The sequence below is a fragment of the Argiope bruennichi genome, chromosome 2 (assembly GCF_947563725.1).
Source record: "Argiope bruennichi chromosome 2, qqArgBrue1.1, whole genome shotgun sequence".
NCBI classification, from domain to species: domain Eukaryota; kingdom Metazoa; phylum Arthropoda; class Arachnida; order Araneae; family Araneidae; genus Argiope; species Argiope bruennichi.
In genome coordinates this window covers 53,794,395-53,822,053 of record NC_079152.1, presented here as the reverse complement: position 1 = coordinate 53,822,053, position 27,659 = coordinate 53,794,395, and the positions used below count along the sequence as shown (strand labels likewise).

The following is a 27,659-nucleotide window of genomic DNA, read 5'->3' as shown; positions in this document are numbered from 1 at the left end:
TACTAACTTGAAAAAGTTTCCTTATTTAAAACAATTGGACAATGAGTTTATACGAATTTTATACATATATACGAATTTATTTAAAAATTATTACCCCGCCCAAAATTAGTTGATCGTAAACATTTGGAGGAAAGAGTATATAATAAATTTTTACAGAAAGTATATAGTTTTTTTCGATTGTAAGAAGAGACATCAGGACAAAATGAGTTTTAATGCATATTTTATTTAAATATTAAAATACATCCAGGAAAATCCCCTTTCATTGATACATTAGAAATTAATATTATTTATAATCATTGTCGAATTGAAAATATGACAAAATTGTAAAACATTGATTTACCATAATTGAAAGAAATAGAATTCACAGAACTCAAATCCCAAGTCTGATATGCAAATTAAAAACTCTCATGGTTTTTAATGAAGGTTTTTTTTCTTCAGACATTTAATTATGATTATTCCATTTCAGAAACGTCAAATCAGTTTCTTGAATTATCATATCTGATAAGTTTCTTGAATTATCATTTTGGTAACAGACTTAGAGCATGCAGTTCTGTTTCTGAAATCTATCAGGATGAAAAACGGAGTACTTATTTTCGGAATGAAATGCTGCAGTTCATTCGTATTTTTTTATCTTTAAGTGATTTTACAGTATCTGGTATTCTATTGGAAATGTATCCATACTGATATTTTTTCATGCCGGAGCTGCCATTTTTTGCTTAAAATGATTCATTTTCTGTTGTAACATTCCAATGATACTGGTTCTTGAACTATTTTTCTCCCCAGTAGCAGCTCTTGTCCATAGTTGTAAACCATTTCCCAAATCAGCATCTTTTATCACAGTTTTTCGAGTACTTCTTCTTTGCACATCGGGGGAATAAGATCCTGCAAGATATATATCGATTTCTAAATTAAATTGTTCTGGGAAAAATTGTGATAATGATGAGACGCCATTTAGAACAAATTGTGCATTCAAACCAAATCTCTCTCTAATGATACTTTGACAGTTCCATTGGTGATGCTTTGAAAAAATCCTGTTTGGCCACTTCCAGTTATATCTTGAATATTGCCAGGTCTAAATTTTAGTTAGATCAACGCACTTACAGTTGCTGTTTAGATTTCTTGAATCAATGCTCTTTGAACCTCTGATGAAGAATTAAAAGAGGCGATTCTAGTATTCGACGAGGCGTAGGCTAAGATTATATATTTGGTTCTGGTTGATTTTCGGGTTCAGGTTCAAGGTGAAATGTTGCAGCTGGAAAAGAAATCTGATGTTGAAATTAATTGATATAACTTGCAATCAAAATTGATTTTATTTCGCTGAATAAACAAATTGTTATTTGGTACTAGATTAATTTTTTTCTTGAAATAATCACAGGCAGCCAAAATTAGATTGAAGAATTCTTTAAAGAGGTTTTTTTTTATTAATTAGGAATTAAAGATGTTAAATATAAAATTAGTTATTGTTAAAATAATGTTGTTCCTGTAAAAAAAAAACAAGTTTTTGTAATTTTTTGTAATGTTTTACAAAATAACTTGTAGGAATAGATATAGTAGGAATACATCTAACTGTAACATTTTTTGAATATCTATTTACTTAACATGCATTTTAGCGATCCCTTATTGTTAAAACTGCTTGCTGTTAAAGAGATACACATAAGACGTAGACTCATTAGAAAAGTATAAAACGGTTCGAAGTCTTGTCAAAAAAGTTTTGGTTCTTTTGAAAAGAGAATATTAATTTTGAAGACAATAAAATCGAATAGGGAACGTATATTAGATATAAAGCAATGAATAAAAATATTATTGTCTGTGCTGTTCAGAAATTTTATGGGAGGAAATTAAACTCTTGAATAGCGAAATGAGTTTGCTAGATTTTATGAAAGTAGGAATATCCAAAAAACCCTTTGTTTATTTTAATATTTTTGTATATATATATATATATATATATATATATATATATATATATATATATATATATATATATATATATATATATATATATATATATATGTAAATTCTATCCTTTATTAGGCACCTTTTTTTACAAACAATTGTTTTCCAAGTTATTGCACCCAATTAAAATTCATATGCATTTGTATATATGCTAATAGAACAAGTGTTTTTTGATCCTCTCTTGCACAGCTTTGAAGTATTATTGCTAAAAGTAATTTATATCACTATACCTCTTGCAAGAATGAAAGAAAACTATATTTTTAATTATCTCATCATAATATGCACTAAATTTAATCAATTTAAAAATAATTAACCTTTCTAAAGGAAGTTGATTATTGGAGAATTATTAATAACTAGCCGTCTTTGGCGACCAGCTGGTCTTAATGTTCGTTAAAATTTTAATAATTAAATATTTTATGCAATTCTTACTTTAATAACTTCTTCATCAAAATATTTCAAAACCAAGTTTTGATAGTCATATAATTCACTCATAATATTATAAAGGCCTTCAATCATAACGTAATATGTATCTCTCTAAGTTTCTGTTAGCTCCCGTAGAATTTATGTTTTAAATTAAAGTGGAAAGGATGAATCTGAAATTAATATAATAATATTTTTTACTGAAACAAAGCATTTTTTTATAATATGATTACAGAAAACAGAGTCACTGAGCGTTTAAACTTTATGGGTACTAAAGAATATATATCTTAATTTATGTAATATCTCAAGAATTTGTCAACAAAATTTTTTCAGATTCATCATGAGCAGACCGATTAATTAACAATGTTTAATTTTAAATGCATCAAACACTAAGAAAATAAACAGAATCGTTTAAAATAATCGGTCGAAAACAGGTTAAAATAAACTACTTAAAAAGCGATATACTTAAAACTATAAGCATATACAAAAATATATATAACTAACATAAATACAATTTAATTACAAAAGCACACAACTAACCTCAAAATAATTTAAATCAAGTCCGAATCCGTTGTCAACAATCAGAACACAATGCGCATACGTGAATTTTCAATCAGTTACGGTAACGCAAATGCGTAAATTTTTCTACGCCAGGGGTAACGCTATGCAGATTAGACATTGTTAATTTCCTTTATTCTGTGTTATTTTAATTCAAAAGTACTTCAGAATGAATCTGAAAGATCGATAAATTTACAACGTTTAATTTTAAATGCATCAAACATTAAGAAAATAAACAGAATCGTTTGAAATAATCGGCCGAAAAATGTTAAGCCTAAGCCTCATTACTGTTGGGAAAAAAAAACTGAACCCTTACTCATTTGGTGGTGAGGAAATTGAAAAGATTTTTTTGGCGGGAAAGTTAGTTTTTAATTAATAATTAAAATTCTAATTAAAAATTCAAAAAAAGGGACCCCAGGTGCACATTCCCGACCTCCAAGGTATACATGTACCAAATTTGGTAGCTGTAGGTCAAACGGACACACACACACACACACACACTGAGCTTTATATAAGTATAGATTTATTATCATATTTATATTTAAGTAATTTATTGATTTAAGTAAATCAGTAATCTCTATCATTTACACATTAAAACTATTTCAAGATCAAAAGCAAGCTCTTGCGCCAAGAAAGTCACAGAACCAGACCAACTCAAGATCAAATTTAGCCAAAAAAATTAAATTTCCATTTATATGCACAGTTATGAAAAAATAATGAACTTTTCATAAAACTTTCAATGCGAAACACACACACACACACACACACACACACACACACACACACACACACACACACACACACACACACACACACACACACACACACACACACACACACACACACACACACACACCACAGCTGACACTGAGTTGTTTATTTAGCCTTATAACGCATACTGCACAAATAATTTTTTTAAAAAAGGAAGAATGGCAGGCAGAATTTTACTGAGATAGCAACTATTAATTTGAATATGCGTAAAAGCGTTGCTTTTTAAGAAATTTAATCCACAAATGCACCAGCAAAAACCTAAGCATCTAATTAGTTTTTGAATGGCAAAGGTGAGTTAAAGGTAACAGATTTTTGATTACAGAAATGAGTAAATACATATCAATTTCTTTAAACTTGATGCTACTAAGTAATTTTGAAAGCAACTAAGCAAAAGATTAATTTCAGAGCAAATTTCGTTTGATAGACAGACTTTTTTTTATAAAACTCAACAGCATACTTTCTTTTTTCATTGCTTCTGCTTCATTGGTTTCAAGTAATAACATTAACAAACTCTGAGGTTTGGCGCCTTCGGATTTTCTTTGATCTGTAGTAGAACTAACCCTTTGTTGATGAGGAGAGCAGGCGACAACATACGGCAGCCTATCGGACGAGGAAGTTACTCTTTGTTCTTCTTGTGGTGAAGGTTGGCTGACCATTAAAGGTGGGGAATCAATGTGGTGAGGTGTGGCTTCTGATGTATTCCCAGCAAATTTTTCTTCCATCTTGTCATGTTTCATCAACTCAATCTAATCAATAAAAATAAATCTTGAAATACAATTTTAGTTAAGAATGGAAAATAATGAAAAATCCAAATTAGAATCATTTTTACTTCCAAATGAATGGATCTCTTTCCAATATAGTTGTTAAAAATGATTTGTCTTGGAGTTTTCTAACATGAACCTTGAAATAATAATATTTAAACTGAATGCCTATTTTATATATCAGTACTACTTAATTACTGATATATAAAAGATTAAATGTGGAAAATTTTCTTTCATCACTTCTTTCATATAATCAAGAAAACATAGAAATTTCAATTCAAACCATGCACACTACATTAAGAGCAGAAAATTTTTATATTTAAATCCAGAATATTACATAAAAATAATAAAATCCATTTACTTTGGAAGTGTCAAAAAGGTTAAAAAAATGATTCAAATCTAAAGTGTTTAGATTTATCTAGAAAATATATTAAAAGAAACTATTGCGTAAATGACCAATTCAATTAAACTGATACACAAGTTTTTCTCCAAGATGATTTCAAAAATATTTTAAAATCTATTTGTGGTATGATTATCAGCTTTCACCATTGGTATACAAAAATATTGGAACTTTATACCTTCCTTTAATTTTAAAAGAAAAGGAAATATATGAATGGTCGATTCAGAAGCTTTTAAATCAGAAACAATTAACAAATTAAAAATGATTATGAAGTTGAAGAATTTGGAATCTATAAAAAACAATTCTTTAGACAACGATCAATATACATATTATGACTAAAAGTTGCTTACGTTTTAACCTTTTGAAAGATTCAGCTTTTCAATTCATATCAATGCTGTGTAACGTCTTTCCAAAATAAATCTAAAAAGATAGCAACAACAAAACAAAACAAAACACCATTTACCAAATCTGAATGTTGATCAGGAAAATAAACAGAAATGACGTCGAAGATATCATAAAAGAAGGAGAGCGGAAACAACAAGCAGCATCAGTTAAGCTTTTACAATAATTTATAATGCCACAATGGCAGCAATTCTTTTCAATTACAAATAAACAAGTAGCTAGCGTAGTCTTACCATTGTCGATATCAGACGAACAATAAGTTTATTAACTAGTTTGGGTTAAAATCAATATCGAATGCGCATCATGAATTGTCCCTGAATATTTTTTGTACAATTAATTTTTGAAAAGCAGCAACATCTATTATTTAATTTAATTTAAATGTTAGATGAAAATAATACAATAGTGAGCTTTTATATATTTATTTTCAGAAGTTTATTACGATCGAATTAAAATGTGATTTTTCTGAATATATATCATATTAACTTCCTTCTTACACAAGCTTTGTGCTATTTGATTATAGAGAATCAATTACTTCCTCTATTTATAGTATATTTCCCAAAGATGTCCGATTAACTGGAGCGAAAAGCCATCCCTATTAATAACAAACTTTAGAGCGAGACTATAAATAGATCCAATGTTGGATCTTCTCCTATGTCTTCCATGAATCAACTTGGACTAAAAGATTTTATGTGAAGGATATGGAATTTTACCTGACTTGTCTCATGTTTGTAAAGATGGAATTTTAGAAACTATTTTTGATATATTTACTAATGTGATAAAACTTCAAATTTTTTCCCCTCATATGTATACTTGATGACAATGCATTATTTCAATACTTTTAAGATGTCACTATCAGTTAATCATTAATTTTTTTTGTATAAGTGGTACCATTTAATGGGGTGAAGAAGAATTGGAATTGGTAGTTGGGAAAAAATATTTCAAGTGGTGCCTTTAGCGATTAGGCGATTCGCTGACAGTATTTTAATTGTGATGAATTTCAATTAAATCTCGTATGTATATCTTACTATTCATAATTCCCCCAAAGTACTTTTAAGCATCAAATTGTGATTTATGTTCAAAGCTGTGCTATTGCAATAGCCTTAAAACTGTTCTGTTTAATGTGTGCATAAACCTTCTTAAAGAATTAAATTTAATGAATCTAAAGTTTCCTTATGCACTCAACACTGAAGATCATCTATCACTTAACTGCGAATGCTTTTTTGCGGAAATGCTTTATTTTTCACTTATTCTTCATATAAATTATGCAGGTAACAAACAGAATCTTTCTTCCTTAAGATGTAACAAACGAAGAATGTTTATGAAACGAAGAAAGTGCCATTAAAATTTTGGAAAACATTGTTACAAATTGAATAGGAAATATTTTTAAAAATTTGCAGAGATTCTAAAAAATTGTGCGGCAGCTTAATTACCATCTTTAAAATGTTTCTCTTAATATGATGAACAATTCATTTTTGTGCAATAAAATGTTCGGGAGTTATTGCTGAAAATTAAAATTTCCACAAATGACTTATCGCGATTATATGTTCAGTAATATCTTGAATTTTTCTCCAAATGGCACATAATTTTCAATAATATTGCTACGATATTTATGATATTTACCGACATTTAGAAATATCAAACATATCCAATATCTTCTAATATAGCAATATTGATTGACTTTTTTGTGACTTTTTTGTTAAGTCAAAATTCTAAGCGATTCCGAATTCAGTATCAAGATAAGAGCATGCAAGCGGTCATCCCATTGTCCACATTACTATCAAATTAACAAAGGTGTATTGCTCAAAACTATACGTATCCTCAATTATACATACTTTTCGTGGAAATATTATTCTATATTCTGAATGCTGGACAATAAATATCGTGAAAAATAACACATTAACGTTGTTGTTCGTTTTGTGCTAATGGCGTCCGAGTAAAAAGTCCACCATCTGCAATGAAACTAAAATAACTAAACAGAAGACTCAGTAGTCAGCAGATGTCCTTCGCATTAAAAAAAATGAGATCGATCTAAATTCTTTCAGCGTCTGTTTAAAATGTGGTCCTATATTAGCTCCACTCACTTCAATAGTTGTTGTCATTCAAACTATCCTATCATGCAAGTAACCACTGGCCATAGCGGTCGTCATCTATCTGCAACCATAAATATTTACTCACTCCAGTGGCGTTTAATGCGAAATAGTATGCATCATAGAGCTGGTAACTGGATTGTTATTAATTATGCAGAATTTTAAAATAATGTTATTGACGATTATTTCATGGTTCAAGGTTTTGTTGATAGGGTTCAGTATTTAGAATATATCGGGTCATCTAACAGATTTTTTTTAAATACTTTGCAAGAAACCATTTAAAAGCATTTAATGTTTAACCCAGATGATTTCGTTCTATTTAGTTATATTAGCGTTCTATTTCGAAACAACACGAGGGAACTTTGTGTTGAAGTTCATAATTTGGATCGGGTTAGATAACAAAGTCAAGCTAATCCTTTCTCTATAGATTTTCGCGCCATATTAAGGGAAAAACTTTTGGACCACGGCATCTGACTTAAGTAAATTCTTATTTTGATGTCAGAGATTCTTGCAAACACTTCAACAATTTTCCATATAACGAAAGGCAATCGAGATACAGTGGGTTTTAATATTTTAAGCAAATAAGCAAGAAATGCATTCAAAGAAATTTATTTCGCTAAAACTAATCAATATTTAATTATTGCCGACTTAAGAACGTAAAATATTTTTAAACACATTGGACTTATCACAGCTTAGGCCCACTGTTCTAATAAATGAACATTAAACGTTTAAAAGAACTTAAAAGTCGTTATATTCACTCAAATTCTTCCATTCAAGAATGTCTTTTTTGAAAGTGTTTCTGTAGTTTCTCCTTGTTCTTTTTCAAAATCATCAATTTCAGTATTTCTTTGTTCTATTTCTTCCTTTTGAGACTCATCGGGTTCTATGACCTCCCTATTTATTGCTTGTTCATGCCCGGATTTAGGCTGGGATCTTCCTTGCATATTATCTAGCTCTTCTATAAGTGTAGACATGTGCGATCACTCTGCCTTTGAAGCTTATCAAGTGAAGGAAATGGAGCACTCTCTTTTTGGTAACAAATACTGCACTTTTGTGGGACTTTTAAGTTTTGGCGACATCAAAACGGTGCCAGATGCAGAAGTGCTTTGTTCCGCAGTAGCAGAAGCTCTTTTAGTAGGAGACATCTCTGTTTTTAACATAACAGTCTCTGTGTCACCTCTTCCAAAAACTTGCACGATAGTTCCAGTTTTTATTGGAGACGATTCACCTTTTAAACCAACATTTTCGGTAGTACTAGCTCCTAAGCTACTTTCTTTCTCGAAGCATCTATCTTTGAAGATGAATCGCTTCCTAAATTAGTATCCTCTGTGGTCCTATCTCTTAAATCTATTCTCTCCTTTTCTTGGACATCAGATTCAGTTGAAGACGAATCACAATGAAGATTTTTGGTCGATTTTGATACCAATGGGAAGTCATCCACATTAGATTGTTTTTTAGAATCAATGTCTCGCTTGATGATTTCCTTGGCGACTGCTTGAGAAGATTCCATTTGGCCGTCAGATGCATCTTTCACCATTGCATTTCTAAGTAGTATTTGGACCGATTCTTCTTCCAATGCACTTGTAACCATCTCCCTTTATCCCACCTTATCCTTTGGAGGAAGCACAAGTGGAGATTCGAGAAGTAGACGAATTGCAGGATTCGGCGGTGCGTCTGATTTTCTGCTTCTGTTGCAGGAACAGAAAAACTTTCACCTGAATAAGAAATATGACCTGGTGAAATACATTGATGTAAAATTAAAATCCATTTTTTTAATATTCCGAATGATTCTATTTCGTAATCTTGAATTTAAAAATTCATAGCACTTAGCATTTTATAAACTTGCTAAATTTATATATATATACATAGATTAATGTGTATTTAATTATTAATCTATCTTGTCATTCTCTTCAAAGAAATTAAAAAATTTCTTTGAAAGTCAAAATGAATGCAAGGCTGTAGTTTTAAAACCTTTCTTTGCATTTTTATATTACAGAAAAACTAAATTCTCTTTACTAAATCTCTTCAACTAGTCAACTTACATTTGCTTTTATTTCATTTGGAATGTATTATTTGTATAAAAAGCAAATGGCCTTAAATTTTTACCAAAAATAATTCGTCACGAAAGCTCTTGAAACATGCAACTTCTGCATTCTAAAAATATTTCTAATAATTAGAAGCTAAATTACCAGATCAGTGATAAGATTTTAATGTGACCTAAAAAACTGAAAGCGAATAATGATATAATCAAAATCTGATACCATATCAGTGACGTCATTTTCATATTAAGATATTTAATAACTGTGCAGAACATTTTAAATAGCATTTTCGAAAGAACAGTAAATAGTTTGTAATGATTATCCTATTCAGCATGTTTTAAGAGAGGGTCAATAATATCTTCAAATCATTTTAATTCCAAACAAACTTTCTTGTTGTTCTTTAAAACTTAATTTTAGAAATATCCTTTGTCAAGAATTTGACATCCATATTTGTTTCTTACTTAACTGAATCATTCTGAACATTTCTAGAAACTTATCCTACAAATAAAAACACTATTTTACAATAATAGTTATTTTTTTCCCATTACGATAAAGTTTATATCAACAATCCAAATACATAGAATTGGAGAATATTTTTTATATATGTAAATAAAATATCATACCTTGCATATTGGGAGGACCTCCTTCCACTGCTTCTGCTTTATTGGTTTCAAGAAAGAACTCTTCAGCTGTTGACAGCCTATTCGTGGTTCCGACGCTGTCAAACAGTTCTTGGACAGAAATAGAGCTAATCATTTGTTGATCAGAGGAATTAGCGACTTCAGATGGCTGTATGTCGGTTGATGAAGTTACTCTTCGTTCATCTGGTGGGTGGCGAAGGTTGGTTGATCATTTCAGGAGAGACTTCTAAATAATGAGGTGTGGCCTATGATGTTCTCCTTGGTGAATTTACTTCCATTTATTCATCGTTCATCTTGTCATTCTAAAGCAAAAAAATAAATTTTAAAAAGCTTCCCCAGTAACACACAAATATTGTACAATATTGTATTATATTGTGGAATATTGATTAATATACAATATCGAACAGTATGGCACAATATTGTGCAACAAGCGTTTCTATCTAGGTTTAGGCTTAGTTGCAGATTGGTGATGATGCTAATTCCTTGTTATAATAATATATTTCCCAAAATTAATCTATTTAAGTTAAACAGCGCATTCTTTAATAAAGTCAAATACACTAGGTGATTGTACGTTTTTACTTTGGAGGTATTGAAAATTTGTGGTTAGGTAATGAATTTTAGAAGAAATATTTTTATTCTAAAAAGATAAACTGATAATTCATCGTTGTTACCCAATCCAGAAAATTAATTTGCATTTATTAATTATTCATTTCAGAATATGCAAAGATGCTGAGAAATTTCAATATAAATATAAATGCAATGATTTTACTCGTAGTCTAACCGAAAGCAAAATAATTTGATAATGTTCGAAATTTAAGGAATGTTTTGAATATACTAATTTATTTTTATAAATTCAAACTCCCTTAAAAAAAAAGTAAAATTTTTTTTCCGAATGAACTTATAAATTAACATTTATTGCTAAAGTTTTTTTTATCTAATTAGCTTTTTAAAAGTATTGAATTTGATGAAAAATAGAATGAAAAATTTAAGTCAATAATATAGCATAATATAGTTAATGCGATTTAATTTAATTTTTAAAATAACCAGAGCATCATTGCATTTTCCAATATTCATGTACAAAATTATATTTAACACTAAGCTATGTAAAATTAAAATAACATAATTAACACTTAAGCACAAGAAGTTATTTCAATTTCAATTTTCTTTTGAAAGGAAAAATGTAGTTTCCTTTTATGACTAAGGTATATTTCTAAAATCAAAATACGTTTCTAATGCTTTCCTAACATTCAATTTTCTCATAATTCATAAGCAGTGTAGGAAATAGTAAGATATCATTTCAGGTAATAGTAAGATATTTATATCAACAGGGTAAGTATTAAAAAAATTTAAAAGATGTGTAAAGTACTGAAACTGTAATGTATACTATGATAGTTAAGAATTTTGAAAGAATAGTTGTGAAATTTTGTTGCAATGGAAAGAAAAAAAAATGTTTACCAATTCTCGAAGCTGAGCAATAATAAAATCAGATCAAGAGTATAAAAATATAACGAATAACTAAGTCAAGGGGTGAACTAAACAATACTTTTTATTTACGGTTTTATAAAAGTTCATTACGTCACAATGTCATTGTATGCTTTTCATTTAAAAGTAAAGTTGAAATAGCTTCAAGTCTCTCAATAATCATAGTAATTGGAGCAAAAGCTTGATGACGCTTGTTTGGAGCAATATTGCTATTCTAATCAACTTAAGTCCAAATTCCAGTTAAAATTAAATTGTTGTTTCCAGAATTTTTTTTTGCATAAATAATTCTAGATTCTGAATCTATCCCATTTACCTTAACTTTTTTTTTCATCTCAGATTAGTTCATTTAATTATACTTGTTTTTTATCTCAATATTTAATCAAGATCAGAAAGGAATTATGACAGCAAAGATCAAAATGATGGCTTTTCTCTGAGTGGATCGAAAGATAAATAAATAGAACTTGCTTGTTTCTTATTTAAGTTTTGAGTTACAAAAATGGTGAATAGTTTTGATTTCTTGGAAACCAAAGACATGCATCGAATCCCAGAATCTTTGACAATTGAAATATATAATTAAGGGAAAAGGCTATTGATTTAAAAGAACAAAATCTGTTGGTCAAACTTAAATATCTCAAATATTCAATAGTTTTTATACAGATCGAAATGACTCATAAATATAAACAACAAGATATGAATACCCATGCTGTTTCAGCCCATACAGTTTGGGTTTGTCAGCACCCGGGAGATCCGCTGACCCAACCTCACTGGGCAGGGAGAGCGCAGAGCTCCCTCAAGAAACACACGAGGGTCCCAAGGCACCACCAAACCTGCCGTTACTCCTCCTATGTGCGTTTATTATGCCCTCAAAATTTAACAAATATTTCCAGAGTCAACAAACAATATTTCCAGTATTTAATTCCTTGGATTTGCACTAACCAGGCTAAATCTACATTCGTGGGGAAGATGGGCTTATAATAAAAAAACTGAATCCACTCATGTGGAGAGAAAGTAACACAACAAAAGCCACTGCTCTGGCGTGTGACATGAATATTCTGGGGCAGAACGAGAATCTCGACGAACATTAGGATAAGTTAGATGTTGCATCAAGACATGTAATGTAATTGGGAGGTTGAATGAATTCGTATGAAAAGGGACTAAACCATTCAACCTTCTAATTACAGTAATCTTGTTATTCGTTCTTGTTCGTATGCCAAGGGACCTATAGATATATAGTTAAAAAAATAGACGGCTCTCCTATAAATTGATTCAGCAATCTATCGCTACTGATGACATAAAACAAATGATAAATAATCCCAGTAAATGAAATCTATAACCTCCTCGATAAACTTCTATCCAATTTTCTCATGAAAATTGAAATAATAAACTACGAGTGTCGTGATTTAGATAAGAAATTAAGATATATGTATCTTTGATGTCGAAGAATAGTTAAAAGAATTAGCTTTTGATTAATAAAAGAATGACAAGAAATTCACAGGGACACGTGCCAAAACAGTCCACTGCAACCTGTAACTCGCAGCGAAGCCACACGAAGTTTCCGATACCTTATAGAAATCGGAAAAATACTTATATCATCTAAATGAATGAATTTCGAGCTTAGACTGTGCACCTGCAAACTGCGTTTGTAAAATAATTTCAATCGACAGGTCGCGAACATCATTTTTACTTCTGTGACAATTGCCTGCCGACGTATGTAGCACTCGTTGGCGATTCTTTGACAAAATCATATCGACGTACTTGTAATGTCTTTGTGCATTTAAAATTGTTTTTAATTAATGAGCACTTTTTCTAATATTTTATGTCTCATCCATTCAGGTGTAAGCAGAAATCCTGATATTTAAATGACTAAATTATGATCATTTGGAGTTATGATATACAATTTCCAGCGAATAAGTGACAAAAACAGAATTCACCATTCGCACATTTTCTTCAAACTTCCTGAGCATGGGTAATGTTTTCAATCTCATTAGCGTGAAACTAATCTCAGTCTTCTGTTAAATCGTATTGAAGTATAATCACCGAGAACTACTTCAATGTGTATAAAATTGCCTTTAAAATTAATACTATCCAGTTGATATGAAAAATATTGTTTATTACTTCACTTCTTAATATTTTTTTATATTTACAAGAGAGTTTCTCTAACTATCCCATATAAAAATGTCTTTACGTTTGGGGGGGGATGAAATAATTTTTTCTTCGTAATTGTGTTTAGTTTAGTTATATTAACGTTCCGTTTTAAAGCAACACTAAGGCTATTTTCGAACGGATTCGCAATTTTGAACCGCGGTCAGATGACGAAGACGACACCTGTGTTGGCCTTCCCTTCTCCAAATTTCCACACCGCACCAGCCGGAGGCCGTTTGGCTTCGATGGATTTAACTTGCACCAGACTCACTGATACGATGATTCTTCGATGGAATCGGTCCTCGAACCTGAAAGCCTCCGGTTCCAAATCCGAGACATTACCACCAGGCCATCGCGGCTCTTCGTCATTATGACTTACATTCCACGAAGTCAATTTTATCTCCAGTTTCTGCTGCCTTTTTACCCAGAAAATCTAGCTGCATAGAAATCCATAATTATAATCACAATTACAGAACCAATGGGAGTATTTTCGCCGAAACCTTCACGTATAATCTCTAATAAAGATGTAAACCACTCCCACCACATAAAATTGACTTCGGATGTGACACGAATACTTCTCAAAGCCATCACGAATAATAGTTAGGATATATTAATTCTAGGCGTAAAGACAGAATTTTTGCTTTAGCTTCGTGTGATGAAAATTAAACTCAGATATGCAATTAATATACAAATACCTGATTGGAACTTGTATTTTAGGCCGAATGAAATCATAATTTGAGATAGAAATAATTAAAATTATACTCATGACATCTCGTATCAAATTTCCTTTATTTATGTCATTGCATTTTTCTTTTATCACGTTTACATTCGTGTGAAATTACCGAAAGACAGACAGACAATCCTAAGACAGATTTGGTTCAAAATTTGAAAAGAGGCTACCCTTTAAAACTGTGTACTACATTGCATTTATCTAGCTCTTTACGTTTTGCTATTATGTTCACCTATATTCGGATAGCTGGACAAACATTCAAAAAATGGATTTCATTCAAATTTACAAATCTTACATACCAAATATTATCCGTCTACCTCAAAACTTGTTTTTTTATCTTATTTTTTAAACTTAAGACGAAATTGCATATAACATGTGCCAAACCACGGTTTACTAACATTTACAAGGGACAAGACGATCTCGTCATAAAGACTAAATTTCGAACCGAAGGGATCTTTTTTGAAACCTAATATCATTAAAAATCCGCCTGTCATTTATCACGCGATACAATCTGACGTCGAGGGTCGAACTTTCTCTGATACAGCATGGTCATAGAATCAGCTGATATCGTAACTGCTGATTTATATTTCATTTGCTGATTATTCCAGAATTCAGATGTCAATCTGAAAGATCTTTAAAGTAGGACAATCTAGCGCTTATAAAATGTTTAAAGAAAGTAACAAAAATAAGATTTGATGAAAATAAAATGTCCAATACTTGTGATAATATAAATGCAAAATAACTCGTTCTTAACTCTTGTGATTCATAAATCCCCAAAATTACTAAATTCAAATAGAAATATTCAAAATGAGATTTTGCCCCCAAATAACCATAAAGAAAACTGCTGAATTTTAAAGTCAAACTTTTTATATAAATTATTGTTTCAAATAAACGTTTTGTAAGTTGTGTTTTGTAATCCTGAAGTATTACTCTTTTGTAATTAAAAAAATATCCAGTTCCACAGTTTAGATTTAGATAGGGTTAATATTATTCATTCTCTAAATTTTGTATAAAATTACTTTTACGATACGAAATATTGATCTCCTTGGAGGTAACCTGCAAATAAATGTTTTATTTCAGTTTGTCAAAATGTTACTTAAAAATTGGCCATACAGCAAGAAAATTACAATCAATACAAAACATTTTAGTTAAAAAAAAGGCAGTGACCTCCAGATTTGAACTGCCTAAGGATCCAGCAGTGCTTACTAATGCCTTGATGTAGCTAAACAAAACTAAAATCTACTTTTTATATGGATGCAGATTTTCGTCTTCAAATAATTTGATTTACAATAAATAAATATTTTCCTTAACATTTATATTCTGCTAAAGAATCTGAGGGTCTAAAACTTTCATATTAGCGAAATTGCTCTCTAACGTAGGCACAAATAAGGGTTCTTAACAAAATATCAGCTTCTATCATACAATAAAAAAAAAATCAGACATCAAAGCTATTTTAAAGTTTCTTTCTGTCAGAATTAGGAAGAGCACAGTAGAGGAAATCAAAGCTTTATTTGAATAGTTTATAAAACAAGATAAACTTTAAAATTTTAAGAAAAAAGATGAACTCTAAAAATATAAGAACACACTCATTTCAATACAATTAGTCCTTTTTTACTCTCTGCCTTCCTCTTACTCTCTTTACTTCATCTGAATCACTGCCAGCTGATCGACCAGGAGAAGAAGGGGTAGACGGAAACTTCCTCAGATCTCTTGACCTGGATCTAGTGAGAGGTGGAGAAGGCAGTTGTTTCACTGGAGTACTTTTTGCACGAGGAGTTGATGCAGGCTTACGTCCTTTTGTACTTGAAGCCGATCCTGGATTATTCTGTGTACTTATCTTCATATCTTTTAATCCTTCGTAGATAAGCTGGATATTTTCAGACACTTCTTCTAAAGCCTTGTCAGAAGAGGAAACCAGAGATATGGATATTTCACTGGAAGTAGACTTCACAGCAGGTTGGTCAAAATTTGTTTTTTCGGAAGATTCGGTTTCAATGGATGCTTCAGATGTGGTCAGTTGTTGCTCAGAAGTAGAGTCTACTGGTTCTATATTCGTTTCTGGAGATCCAAGAGCAATTGACCCATTTTGGTCTTCAGATTGAACAACTTCAATTGGTTGTCTGTTCTCTTGAACGTGTTCTTGCTCAGTTGGCTCATTAACGTATTCAGTAGGTGCCGGCTCTTCTGAATGCAAAGTTGACTTAGAAGAATTATCTTCATTCATTGTCCCATCCTCGAGATCCCCTTTTTCAGTAGATGAAACATTGACATTGCTTTCTTCTGACATTCTTCTAGAATTTAAAAAAAAATATCAACTTTAGGTGGCAATATCAAGTTAATTGATTCAAGGACACTATTATAAGAATGAAATTTCTATATTGTATAGTAATTCTGGAGCCTCTAAGGCGACATTGGATTTGCGCGCTTACTTAATAGACTTAAAACGCATATAATTCCCTTTTTTATTTCACATTAGAAATACCGATATTAAATATATATTAGTTTTACACACCCGTCAAATTGACGGATTTTTGATAATCCTGGCTTTTATTGTAACTTTTGGCTCAGTTTATGTAAATAAAAATACAAGTTAACAAATACAGCATTTAATATAATACATTAATTATTAATTTAAAGAAAACCAAGAAAAAATATTTTGAAATGATTGTTTTTATTACATTTACCAATTAGAACTTTTAGTTCTAAACTGAATCATAATCGGAATAAACTAGATCCCATTATAACGGCTACCGAACACTTTGAATCAATCAATATAAATTCATATAAAAAAACGCAATTCAATTTTTTTCAGGAAATGTCTGAAAGCGATGTATAAATGAATGTATATACGTATTGATGTCCATCATTGCATAAATGATCCATAAAATATTATAAATTTTGAAATTGCTAAAGCCGTCATGTTGATGGGTCTTTGCATGAATAGGTATAGGTCATACTGATTATGGAAGTTAAAATGACCGAGTGGAAGTTGAACAGGAATATGTAATTGTTCTTATATTTCATTAAAAGAAGCCATAAAGTTCTAGAACCGTACCTAAAGTATATCAAAATTTTTAAGCATAAAATTTGAAAACCGTCAAAATGACGGTCTTATTAGTTCTAATGTTAAAATTATGTAGAAAGATCTTTACGAAGATCTGAATTACTAATTTTGATTAATAAAAGTAATTTATCGTGATGAATAAAAAAAAATTTACTCGTATGTTTAAAGCCCAAAATATACATGCAACCCAATTTTGTCCTATCGGTGCCAGTGGAATGCTAAGATTTTAAAAAAAGATTTTTTATTTTGAAATCCATTACACATTTTCCAGGTGCAAAAAGTACTTAAAACTACATTTCAACAGTAGACGTATTTGTATTAAATATGACAACATTATGCAGTTATTATATGTATCATGCTAATTCTTCTATTAAATTCAATAAATACACGAAATATCTACACCATTACAAAGTTTAGACATGTACTTCAACTTCCCAATTTCAATACAGATTAGATTCCTTTATATCAAAGAAAAGAAAATATCAAATAAGTACTAATATTTTATTTTTGCAGTAACTTTGACACTTCTTTTTGTATACAGCTGACCACCCCACCGCTACTGAAGGATTTGTTATGGCTGACTGCTATCTTTAGCATTGTCCATTATTACATTGACCGATTCATTCAACTGACATTTTCTTCGAGGTAATTGATCCTAGCCCCAAAGTGGTCATTACTGACCTCTCCCTTCATCTTCGCATTCGCCTATCCTCCTATTAAACAAGGAACAGGCCATCACTAAAAGAAAATCTCTGCAAAATTCTAAATATTTCTCCAAATTCTCGTTTCACAACAGAAATCCGAACACTTTGAAGCAATTGATAAAAAGCTGCTAATTTTTAACATCATGTCCTTCAGAGTTTTAAGATTATCTGGTACCATCAGTACTGCACTAAAGCCAGTACTGATGGTACTTATTTCTTAGTCCCAAGATTTCTATTCATTCATTTAAATAATGGTAAACAGTACAGATTCCTCCACAGATGCATTTATTTTCCTGTATTCTTCCAAATCTTTGAAAATATGCGGGAAATATCCAATGCCCTGATATAATTTGGATTACCAGTGGATGATATCTTATTTTTATTTCTGGATTAAAAATTACTACTCTTTATTAAAAATTACTACTCTTTATTAAAAATTACTACTCTTTATTTGTTACTCTTCCATTTTTAGGCATATGCCACCGGTCAAACCATTGTAGCTTTATTTCTTCTCATAATTAACATCTTAAGACACTATTTGATTTGGAGACAATTATATCAACACTCTTCCTGTGTTGCCAACTTTACATATTGATCCGCCTTTTCATTACCATATATCACAATATGGGCCTTAATTCAATTAACTCTATCCACTTATTAATTTTTACACTTTTTATCTTTTCTTTTATCGTCCATATTTCCCTATTACAATTGTGAGATTATATGATTTGTAGGACTGATAGAATCTGAAGCAGTAACTTTGATACTATACGTCATAAAAGCGCACTATTGCAAAAACACTTAGCAGCTTTATTACTCCTATAATTGATATCCACATTTTGATATGATAATGTAGTCTTAAATGATGAAAAAAAAAAGAATCCTATAACTTAATAGTTAAAATTGTTTTCTAATTAGAATAAATTTCAATCCAAAAATTGTACCGGGATGGACTCCAAGGCATACAACTATCGCTTGGAATGAAAAGGCCGATTATCTTGCAAAAACTGCCACGGAGTCGTACCCATGCTTTTAGTGGTTGCTATTGAAGATCTCTTGCCAGCAAAAATTCTCTCCTCAAAGTAAGCAAAAAATGTATCAAAATCGCAAATACCAAGAAATATTAGGAGATATTCAATCTATTCTTTCCCTTACCACATGGCTTGAAAATATAAAAGATGGAATAATAGCACGTCTGATTTTCCGACTGATCAACCCAGCTCTATTGAATAAAAATTAACAACCTGACGGTATTTCCTATAACCAAGAAAATAACATTGAACATATTCTTACGCACTGTTTGAAGTATTCAATTCATATAACAAACCTTTGAAACAAACTAATTTTCAATCAGCAATAAATTTCATCTCTTAAAATTTTGATCCAAAAATCTTTTTCATAAGCGTCATCTAGAAATTTTTATTCTTTCACTGATACTTTTTGAAATCTATATTAACTTTGACCCTCTGGTATTAGGAGATAACAGCTAAAAATTCTCAATTTCTCCACTTTAATAATAAAATAAAGAAGTAATCTAAAAATATAGTTTGCTATGCTAAGCTTCAATTCATATTGTATTTGACATTTCAAATTTAATAGAGAGCTATACGCTAGATTAGGCGAATTCGATAATGAAGTTAATTGTTCTCCGGTTTTAATGTACTTTAAGACGTAGAGAGATTAGCAAATTGAGTTAATGTTTGCTGATTTTTACGTACTTAAAAGGCTTAATCAGTGAAATGAGTCAATGTTTGACAGTTGCACTTTTAGTATACGAGTCTTTAGCATCTTATTTGAGTGTTTCAGTTAATTTCAAATGTACTAGAATAATTTTTACGATTATTCCATTATCATGACCTTAATTATCAACCTTAATCATGAGATTTTATCTTAATTGTTTAATTCTGCTCTCTCCAGCTATCGTAACTCTTACTTATTGCACTGCAATTTTATGCTGAATTTTATCAGCAAAGTCATATTTAAACATTTATTTTTTTATACACCTTCTTAGGTATATAACTTAAAATTAATAATGTCAAAATGCCTTACACTATTCAATTTTTCAAAACAAAATGAAATGGTATATAATTCTGACTGAAGAGTATACAGAAAATACATTTTAAAATGCCGTTGTTTTAAATGAAGCAGTGTTTCCTAATTTCCGTCTGTATTCGAATATAAAAAATTACGCAGTAAAATGATTTTGGCGGCTGTTGAATTCCTTCCTTCTGAACTGGTTTAAACTGCTAAATTCCTTAGACTATTCATTTTACGATCCATCACCTTCCAAGTCTTTCTCGAATACAATTTCGTAAGATTTTTTATAGTCCTAAATTCTACAGAAGTGCAAAGCAAAAAAACTATATTTTTCATCTCCCCAGATTCTAAAACTAGATCTAAAAACCTATACATTTAAAAAGATCGTTTATCACACACATACACATAAAAACCCTTCACTGCTACAACCGTTGATAAATAATTAGATGATAAAAAGATGTCTTTCCTTAAATAATTGATATTTATTTAATATTGTAGCACTTCTCTTCATTAAGGAATAAAATTAATTGTCTTGGTCCATAATTCAAGCAAAATAGTACCCGGAGTACAAATAATGTTTGATAATTAAAAGTAACTATGCTTAATATTACAATCCTGCAGTTAGTAATATAAAAGGCCTTTGGATATTTTAGTAAGTATTGCAATAATAAATCCTTGTTTTTAGAGATTTTCATTTAATTTATAGAAATTTATTTCCAATTTTCTTTTTAAAAAACTATATAAAAGAACTCAATACAAACGAAATATTGATATAAAATTGTCTAAGTCGCTATCTGCTAATTTAAATCAGTTTTTGCTATTAAATAAAGAATTCAAATTTTTCTTACCCACAGAAATAAAACCTCTTAAAACCAACAGAACAGAAAGTCAGCAGCAACTAAAGCTTTCTAGGGAATGCTTATCATGACGTGTTCCTTCTTCTTCTTATCAATCTATTTCTTATATCCATGATGCAATGTCGCACTGCAGCTATGCAACTGATTTTGGATCTAATCTTAATCTTGAATAAAACCACGGAGATATAAGAATAAGAAATCTTTGATGAATCTTCAATTGATTGATTCTAATCCCTTATGTATAATCAATAACAAGACTTAGATTGATTTTGAAGTTTATCAATATTATATTTAAAGCATTGATTGTGGAAACTATTAATGCATAAAATCTACAAAGACTGGACTTCAAATTTTGAAGCAATATCAGATGACAAATAATCTGATAATAATAATCATACATCCCAAAATTTCATAATCAGAAGTTAATTCACGACAACCATGGAATTCATTTATATGCAGGATCCAATTCATAAAAATTCTATGATTATAAAATGAGACTATGCCATCGACCACTGCATCTTCTGTGTGCCTTTAAAAATATCCATGTTTTAACCTTAATTAAAATTATGACACACTCAAACTAAATTGTTCATTATTTCAATAAGACGGTAATGTTTTGAAAACTCGATAATGTTTATAGACTGCTTACCAGCACTAAATTTCAATTATGTGAGGTGTAAAAAAATAATAATTCAAAACATTATTCTATGAAAGCCATTCACTATACTTAGAGTCATCAGATTTAGTTTGCAGTTACTCTTTAGTAAGTTGAGGCCTTCTTTAAGAAAGAGGCTTTTCCCAAATTTCTGTTAAATTTTTAAATAAATAAAAAATTAATTGAAATTATATTGTTTTTCTTCAATAACTTTAGAGTACATTTTTGTAAAGAAATCTTTTTGCATCGCTTTTAAAATCAAAATATTATCTTCTCGATTATATCAATTTTTTTCGTACTATTTTTTTTCTATTCAGAACTTTTTTTTTCTAATTTCAAAACTAGCTGCAACACAATTTTGTAACATTTTTTTTACATTATATAGCCGAATGCAACAAAATTGAAGTAATCAGTATTATTGCAAACAATTGTGTGAAATAATCAGTTCAATTGTTTTAAAAGCTCTCTTACGACTAAGCACAAAAAAAACAAAAAAAACAACATTAGTATTGTTTTCCAATTTATTACTAAATTTTTAACAGAATTTACTAGCATTATTTCTTTTAAATGGACTACATAAAACTCGTTGAGTACAGATTTCAACATTTTGTGTAATCAAGCCGCTAATATTATTAAAGTAATATTTTTTTAAATAAAATTTAATATTTTGATATTAAAGAGGTTTGAACTTATGTCATAATATGCTCCGAAGATATTGAATATAAATAAAAAATTGCCTTTAATTTTTAATCGTTTCAAAACCTCATATAAATTTTGAAAACCCATTGTTATTCAATTTGGTTGTTCTAACTCCAATAATCTACTTTATAGAGTTTTTTTTATCGATTTGTACATCTTGCATTGCATTATTTATAGAAAATGCGATATCCTAAAATATTACCATATTTAAAAATAATTTTATACGGAATAATATAATGCTGAGTCTCTTTCATCCTGAGTCTAAGTATCATAGAATCTTGACATTTAGGTCCTTAATTTCGAGGACGGTTCGAAACCCGATTTCACCGAGGAACCGCTGTGTCAGTGGTACGTGCTAAATCCATTGGGGTTAAACGTTCTCTCGTAGGTACGGGGTTGATGCTTGCTCGTTCTGGTCATCTTATCAAGGTTCAAAATTACTAGGTGTGTCTCAAAATAACCTTAAGCGGCTTTAAAACGGAATGTTAATATAACTACACCAAATCAAACATATGTATCATAACAACGTCAGGCTATCTAAAAATGACCAGTCTACGCACTTTTATAGCAGAAGCAAGAATTTCGATACTAAAAGTACAAATGCCGGTATGCTATAAATTTATTTTTAACAACTTATTTTAATATTTTTTGTAAAATATTAATATGTGTTTGCGCAATTATTAAGTTGATATACTGTAGAGCTTTGATGGTTATCTTGATTTAATACTTAAAAAAATATATTATATCGCATCATGAATTCTATACTGATAAAGCACAAATAGATAAGCAGCATTGAAAACAATAATCCCACATTCATCATGAATTTCTGATAGCTTTCTCATTTTCATTTAACAAAAGATTTCAATCTCTCCATGTATAAGATAAATTTAGTTATGAATTTTTTTCTTTCAATTCCTACTCGAGCCAAATACGCCGAACCAATTCAATTTATTAGTCCATTGCGTGTTTTTGAAGGAGACAAACCAGTATGATGTCATAGTTCAACTTGGGAAAAATATGTAATTTTTCATGTATAATTACATTTGTTTTGATATTTTTATGTCGTGATTCGACTCTTTTTAGATCGCGATAGAGTCGGTGCGCATGTGTCTGACATTAACGAAAAAGTGCCTGAGAATTTATTAGCAGCGAAGAGTACATTGATGGTAGAATTCGAATAGTACACATATACTTCCCGCAGTGCTGTGGGGCTGGACAAGTAATTAGTGACAATTTTCCTCAGCAGTTCACCTAGAAATCTGAGGCAAATTGGAGGTTTATATACAGTACTCATTTGACACAAATGTGCTCTATGTTGTTATTCACTTCTCAGATATTTTTCTGCAAATTACTTACCCAACAAATCAACGGAAGAGGTCTCCTCAATACATTCTCGCAAATTCTCTAATAAAGGTGAATTTATATATTAGATGTCCTTTTCCCAATCGATTGAAGCAAAATCTGATGCAGAACTATAATTCAAAATTCAGTCACAAAATTACATACCAAATTTGATATATTTAAATCTTTGAACTTTTGAGGTATCGCGTTTACATGTTTCTAAGACCGACAGACTGTCAATCCCTTATTGGATTTAGCTCAAAATGTGATAAGTGTCCATAATATAGATATTAATCCTGTATAACAAATTTTATTCATCTCTCTTCATTCTGTAGTTATCGTGTCAATTTATATTTGAACAGACAGGCAGACTGACTTCTAAAAAGATTTTGTTCAAAATTTGATATAAATTTATAAATTTAATGTAAAGACCGTACATCAAATTTCATCTGTCTAGCTCAAAGCGTTTGTGAGTAAACTTTGCCACAGACAGACAGATATAATTCCAGAAATGGGTTTGTCGAACTCGGGGTCTAAAAAGTAAAGATTTATCAAAATCTCGAGTTCGATTTTTTTTTTTTGTACTATTATTGTTTCATTTTTTTATTTTCATGTGCATACAACTTTTTATTTTCATATATGCGAAAGAAAAAGATATATGCTTAGGATCTAGGAATGAAAGAACTTTCAATAGAACACAAGAAATAATATATTTTTATGTGTAGACATGTCATAAAGAAAATAGAGCTCTAAATTTTATTAAACAATTAGAAATAGTAATCTTTATTTATATAGTAACTTTTATTTATATTTTAGTCGTCAAAATGCAATTCGGTTAAAATTTATATGTGCATTTGAAACAAAATCATGTCCTCGATAAATGCAAGAGAGTGGGTTCTGACATAGATCGAGTAGGTGTTTTACTTTCCGCAGAAGATGGAATGGATGACTGGGATGAAGGCTGGCCACGATCAGGAATGCTACTTGAACTATGAAGTTTATTCAATAGCACTGGCTTTAAACTGAAAATAAGATTCATTTTATTATTTTATCATCAAAACAAAATGATAATAATGACGAAAGAATCCCTTTAAGTATAGTTCCATTATTTATTTATATAAGTATTACTGAAAATTAATTTTTATTTAGCAAATCAAAATAAAAGCACGAAAAGAGCTGCATAGTTCCAACAAATTTACTCTGATTTTTTAAATCTTATTTATCTTATAATTTATTTCTTATATTTTTTAAACTCAATTTTATTATTTAGCCTGATTTCTCTCTCTCCCCTTTTCTCTCTTTTTTTTTTAGATTTACTCTGTCATAGTGGTTCTAGATTTTACCACTAATCCTGTGGTCTATTTGAAAGTAGTGGCATCAGAGGGCTCTAAACTTCACTTAGATATGTCGTATATGCAGGCCTCGTGAGTGTTAAATCTAATATTGTGGTCATATCTCTTCCCATTGGTGTGATGCAAAGACTTAGAGAAGGGTTTAGTTTAATTTAGTTATAGTAACGTCCTGTTTTTTAAAGCAACACTAGGGCTATTTTGGGACAGACTTCATAATTTTGAACCGCGATCAGATGACGAGGAGTACACCTGAACTGGCACCTCTCCCCTCTCCAAAATTCCACGGCACACCAGCTGGAGGACGTTTGGCCCCAACGGATTTAACGTGCACCAGATCTACTTACACGACGATTCGTAGGTGGAATCGGGTCTCGAATCTGAAACCCTCCGGTTCCGAAGCCGATTTATAGAAGGGAGTGCTTTTATATTTTCAAAAGTGAGTTATTATGTGATTTGTTATGCTACTGCAGCATTTGTTAAATTTTTCTGCTCTCATTTTCACTTGTAAACATGTAAACTTCTATTGTTAGCCAATTTTGTATATTCATTAATGGACTTATGTAATTCATCACGGTATAGACGATAATGTAGAAATAGTACATGTATCTCACGTGCAAGGGACAAATCTTTCGACTTATGAGTGAGAGACTATTAAGCCCATTCCTGATCAGGAGAGCTATATAACAATGTCATTAATTCACTAATAGTTTGAATTATTTTCTACTGAATAGTGCCAAAAAACTTTGAACATTGAAAAAATAAACAAATTTTTAAGGCTGATTTTTTTCAAATAGATTTAGCAAGTTTATCCACTTATTTCATCATTTATTTCAGTGAATTCTGAGAAAAATATGTCTTTGAAATTTTTGTCGATGAATTGATGAAATCCCAAAAAATTTCTTCAAACTCCATGACTAAAAAATAATTTCTAAATAATATTTTGAATTACTTTATAAATTCTGAAACTGAAAAAATAAATAATTATAAATTAATAAGATAATACGAGGGCTATCTAAAAAGTATTCGACCTTGAATTTTCTAGCTTACGGTGATGATACTAGAGCGGCATCACTGTGCACAGCGGAAGAAGATAACTTAATACGCATGTTTGAATTTTTTCTCCGTATTCGAGTGCTCCAGTCGCTGCCTGCTGGCCACTGAGTAAGGTGCTGTCAAAAGTGTTCGTCATTTTGATTTCTCTCAAAATGACTGAACAAAATGAGCGAAGATAATTTATCAAATTTCATCAAAAGCTTGGTGATTCTCAAAGCGAAACAATTTGTAAGATTCTAGCAAGTGTTTTGAGACGATGTTATAGGGGTAACACAAGTGAAGGAACTGATTCAAATATGGCCGCATATCGATGGAGACGATCACAAATGCATCACGAATACGCAATGGAAAGACAAATGTGACAAAACAGTATTATCAAAAAGTTCTACGCCACCTCATAGATGCAGCTCGGCGCAAAAGACCAGACATCTGGAAGACGAAAAATTGGCAGTTGCATCATGACCATGCTTCGGCTTATTTGTCACACCTGATCAGACTTTCTTGCCGAAACACGGAATTCTCCAGTCATCTCCCAACCTCCCTACTCTCCAGATCTGGCTCCTTGCGACTTCTGGTTGTTTCCGAAATTGAAGATCCCGTTTTGAGTTGAGAAGGGATAATGCAGAACGTAACAACGGAGATGGTCATTCCAAAAAAAGCTCTTCAGGGGTGATTTCGGAAGTGTTGAAAAGATTGGTGAGCTAAGTGTGAGAAGGAGCAAGGGGAGGGTTACTTTGAAGGGTATTAGGGTTACAATTTCGTCACGTAAGTAATATATTTTTCAACCAAAGGCCGAATATTTTTTAGATAATCCTTGTAATTAGTTGAAATTTTTAAATTTACCTGAGAATTATTGCTACTGTTTCTAGAATGAGAAAAATGCTGAAGAACAAATACATTCCTGTTCCGGTGATTCCAAAGATTAAGTAAACCACGGCCACCAAAAGAAACGTTATTCCGCTTATCGCTAACAGCTTTACAGTGTAAGTACTGACCAGTGTACTATTTTGCCTTGGTACTCTTTGTGTGGAACTACTTGCATCTCTTACCAACAAGAAATCTCTTATGGGCATCATGATCCTGAAAAGCAATATATTGTAAATGCAAGATGAGAAATTTAAAATCTATCTCTTTCAACTGACATAAAAATTAAGCAATTTAATACACCATAAAGCATATTTAGAAGCCACGTCCCAAAGTTGCTCATGTTAAAGACCGGAGTACATTTAGTATATGGTTTTTTGAAACCGCATTACATATTTGTATTAAATTCTTAGTATAATCTGTTCAGTCCTTTGTATATACTCGTGTAGGTAAACATAAATGTGATCTTATTACCATAGCTGTTGCTGTTTCTAATGGTACTTGCTATGAACAAGCCCACTGACGAAATCAGCGATTTAATCCAAGGGAGCGTCTTTTGTTTTAATAGTGCCAACTAGGGCCAAGAGTACATCTTAGCTACTCACGCATCACATTAGCTTGCACAACCCCTTTTTTCAGGGGGACAC

General features: G+C 30.7%; 2 protein-coding genes and 1 long non-coding RNA gene across 6 annotated transcripts; all 3 read right to left on the bottom strand.

Annotated features, from left to right (window-relative positions):
* Positions 1–382: 382 nt before the first annotated feature.
* LOC129961586 (uncharacterized) lies at positions 383–7,450 on the bottom strand. 4 transcript variants are annotated; one of them, XM_056075085.1, is made up of 3 exons: positions 7,347–7,450; positions 4,160–4,448; positions 383–1,252 (listed from the first exon to the last, which is right to left on the bottom strand). In XM_056075085.1, the coding sequence occupies exons 1-3, from the start codon at positions 7,362–7,364 to the stop codon at positions 1,197–1,199; spliced, it is 363 nt and encodes a 120-aa protein (XP_055931060.1). In that variant the 5' UTR covers positions 7,365–7,450; the 3' UTR covers positions 383–1,196. The 4 variants fall into 4 exon arrangements, with proteins under 4 accessions (XP_055931060.1, XP_055931063.1, XP_055931062.1 ...); XM_056075088.1 differs by having other exon boundaries at positions 4,263–4,448; XM_056075087.1 differs by lacking the exon at positions 7,347–7,450 and adding an exon at positions 7,098–7,269.
* A 520-nt stretch (positions 7,451–7,970) lies between these two features.
* On the bottom strand, positions 7,971–11,698 carry LOC129961587 (uncharacterized). Its single transcript, XR_008783800.1, has 3 exons — positions 11,488–11,698; positions 10,015–10,334; positions 7,971–9,067 (listed from the first exon to the last, which is right to left on the bottom strand). It is a non-coding gene; the product is annotated as an uncharacterized LOC129961587 (long non-coding RNA).
* A 4,177-nt stretch (positions 11,699–15,875) lies between these two features.
* LOC129961698 (uncharacterized) lies at positions 15,876–21,132 on the bottom strand. Its single transcript, XM_056075240.1, has 2 exons — positions 21,040–21,132; positions 15,876–16,677 (listed from the first exon to the last, which is right to left on the bottom strand). The coding sequence occupies exon 2, from the start codon at positions 16,671–16,673 to the stop codon at positions 15,987–15,989; it is 687 nt and encodes a 228-aa protein (XP_055931215.1). The 5' UTR covers positions 16,674–16,677; positions 21,040–21,132; the 3' UTR covers positions 15,876–15,986.
* Between the last annotated feature and the right edge of the window lie 6,527 nt (positions 21,133–27,659).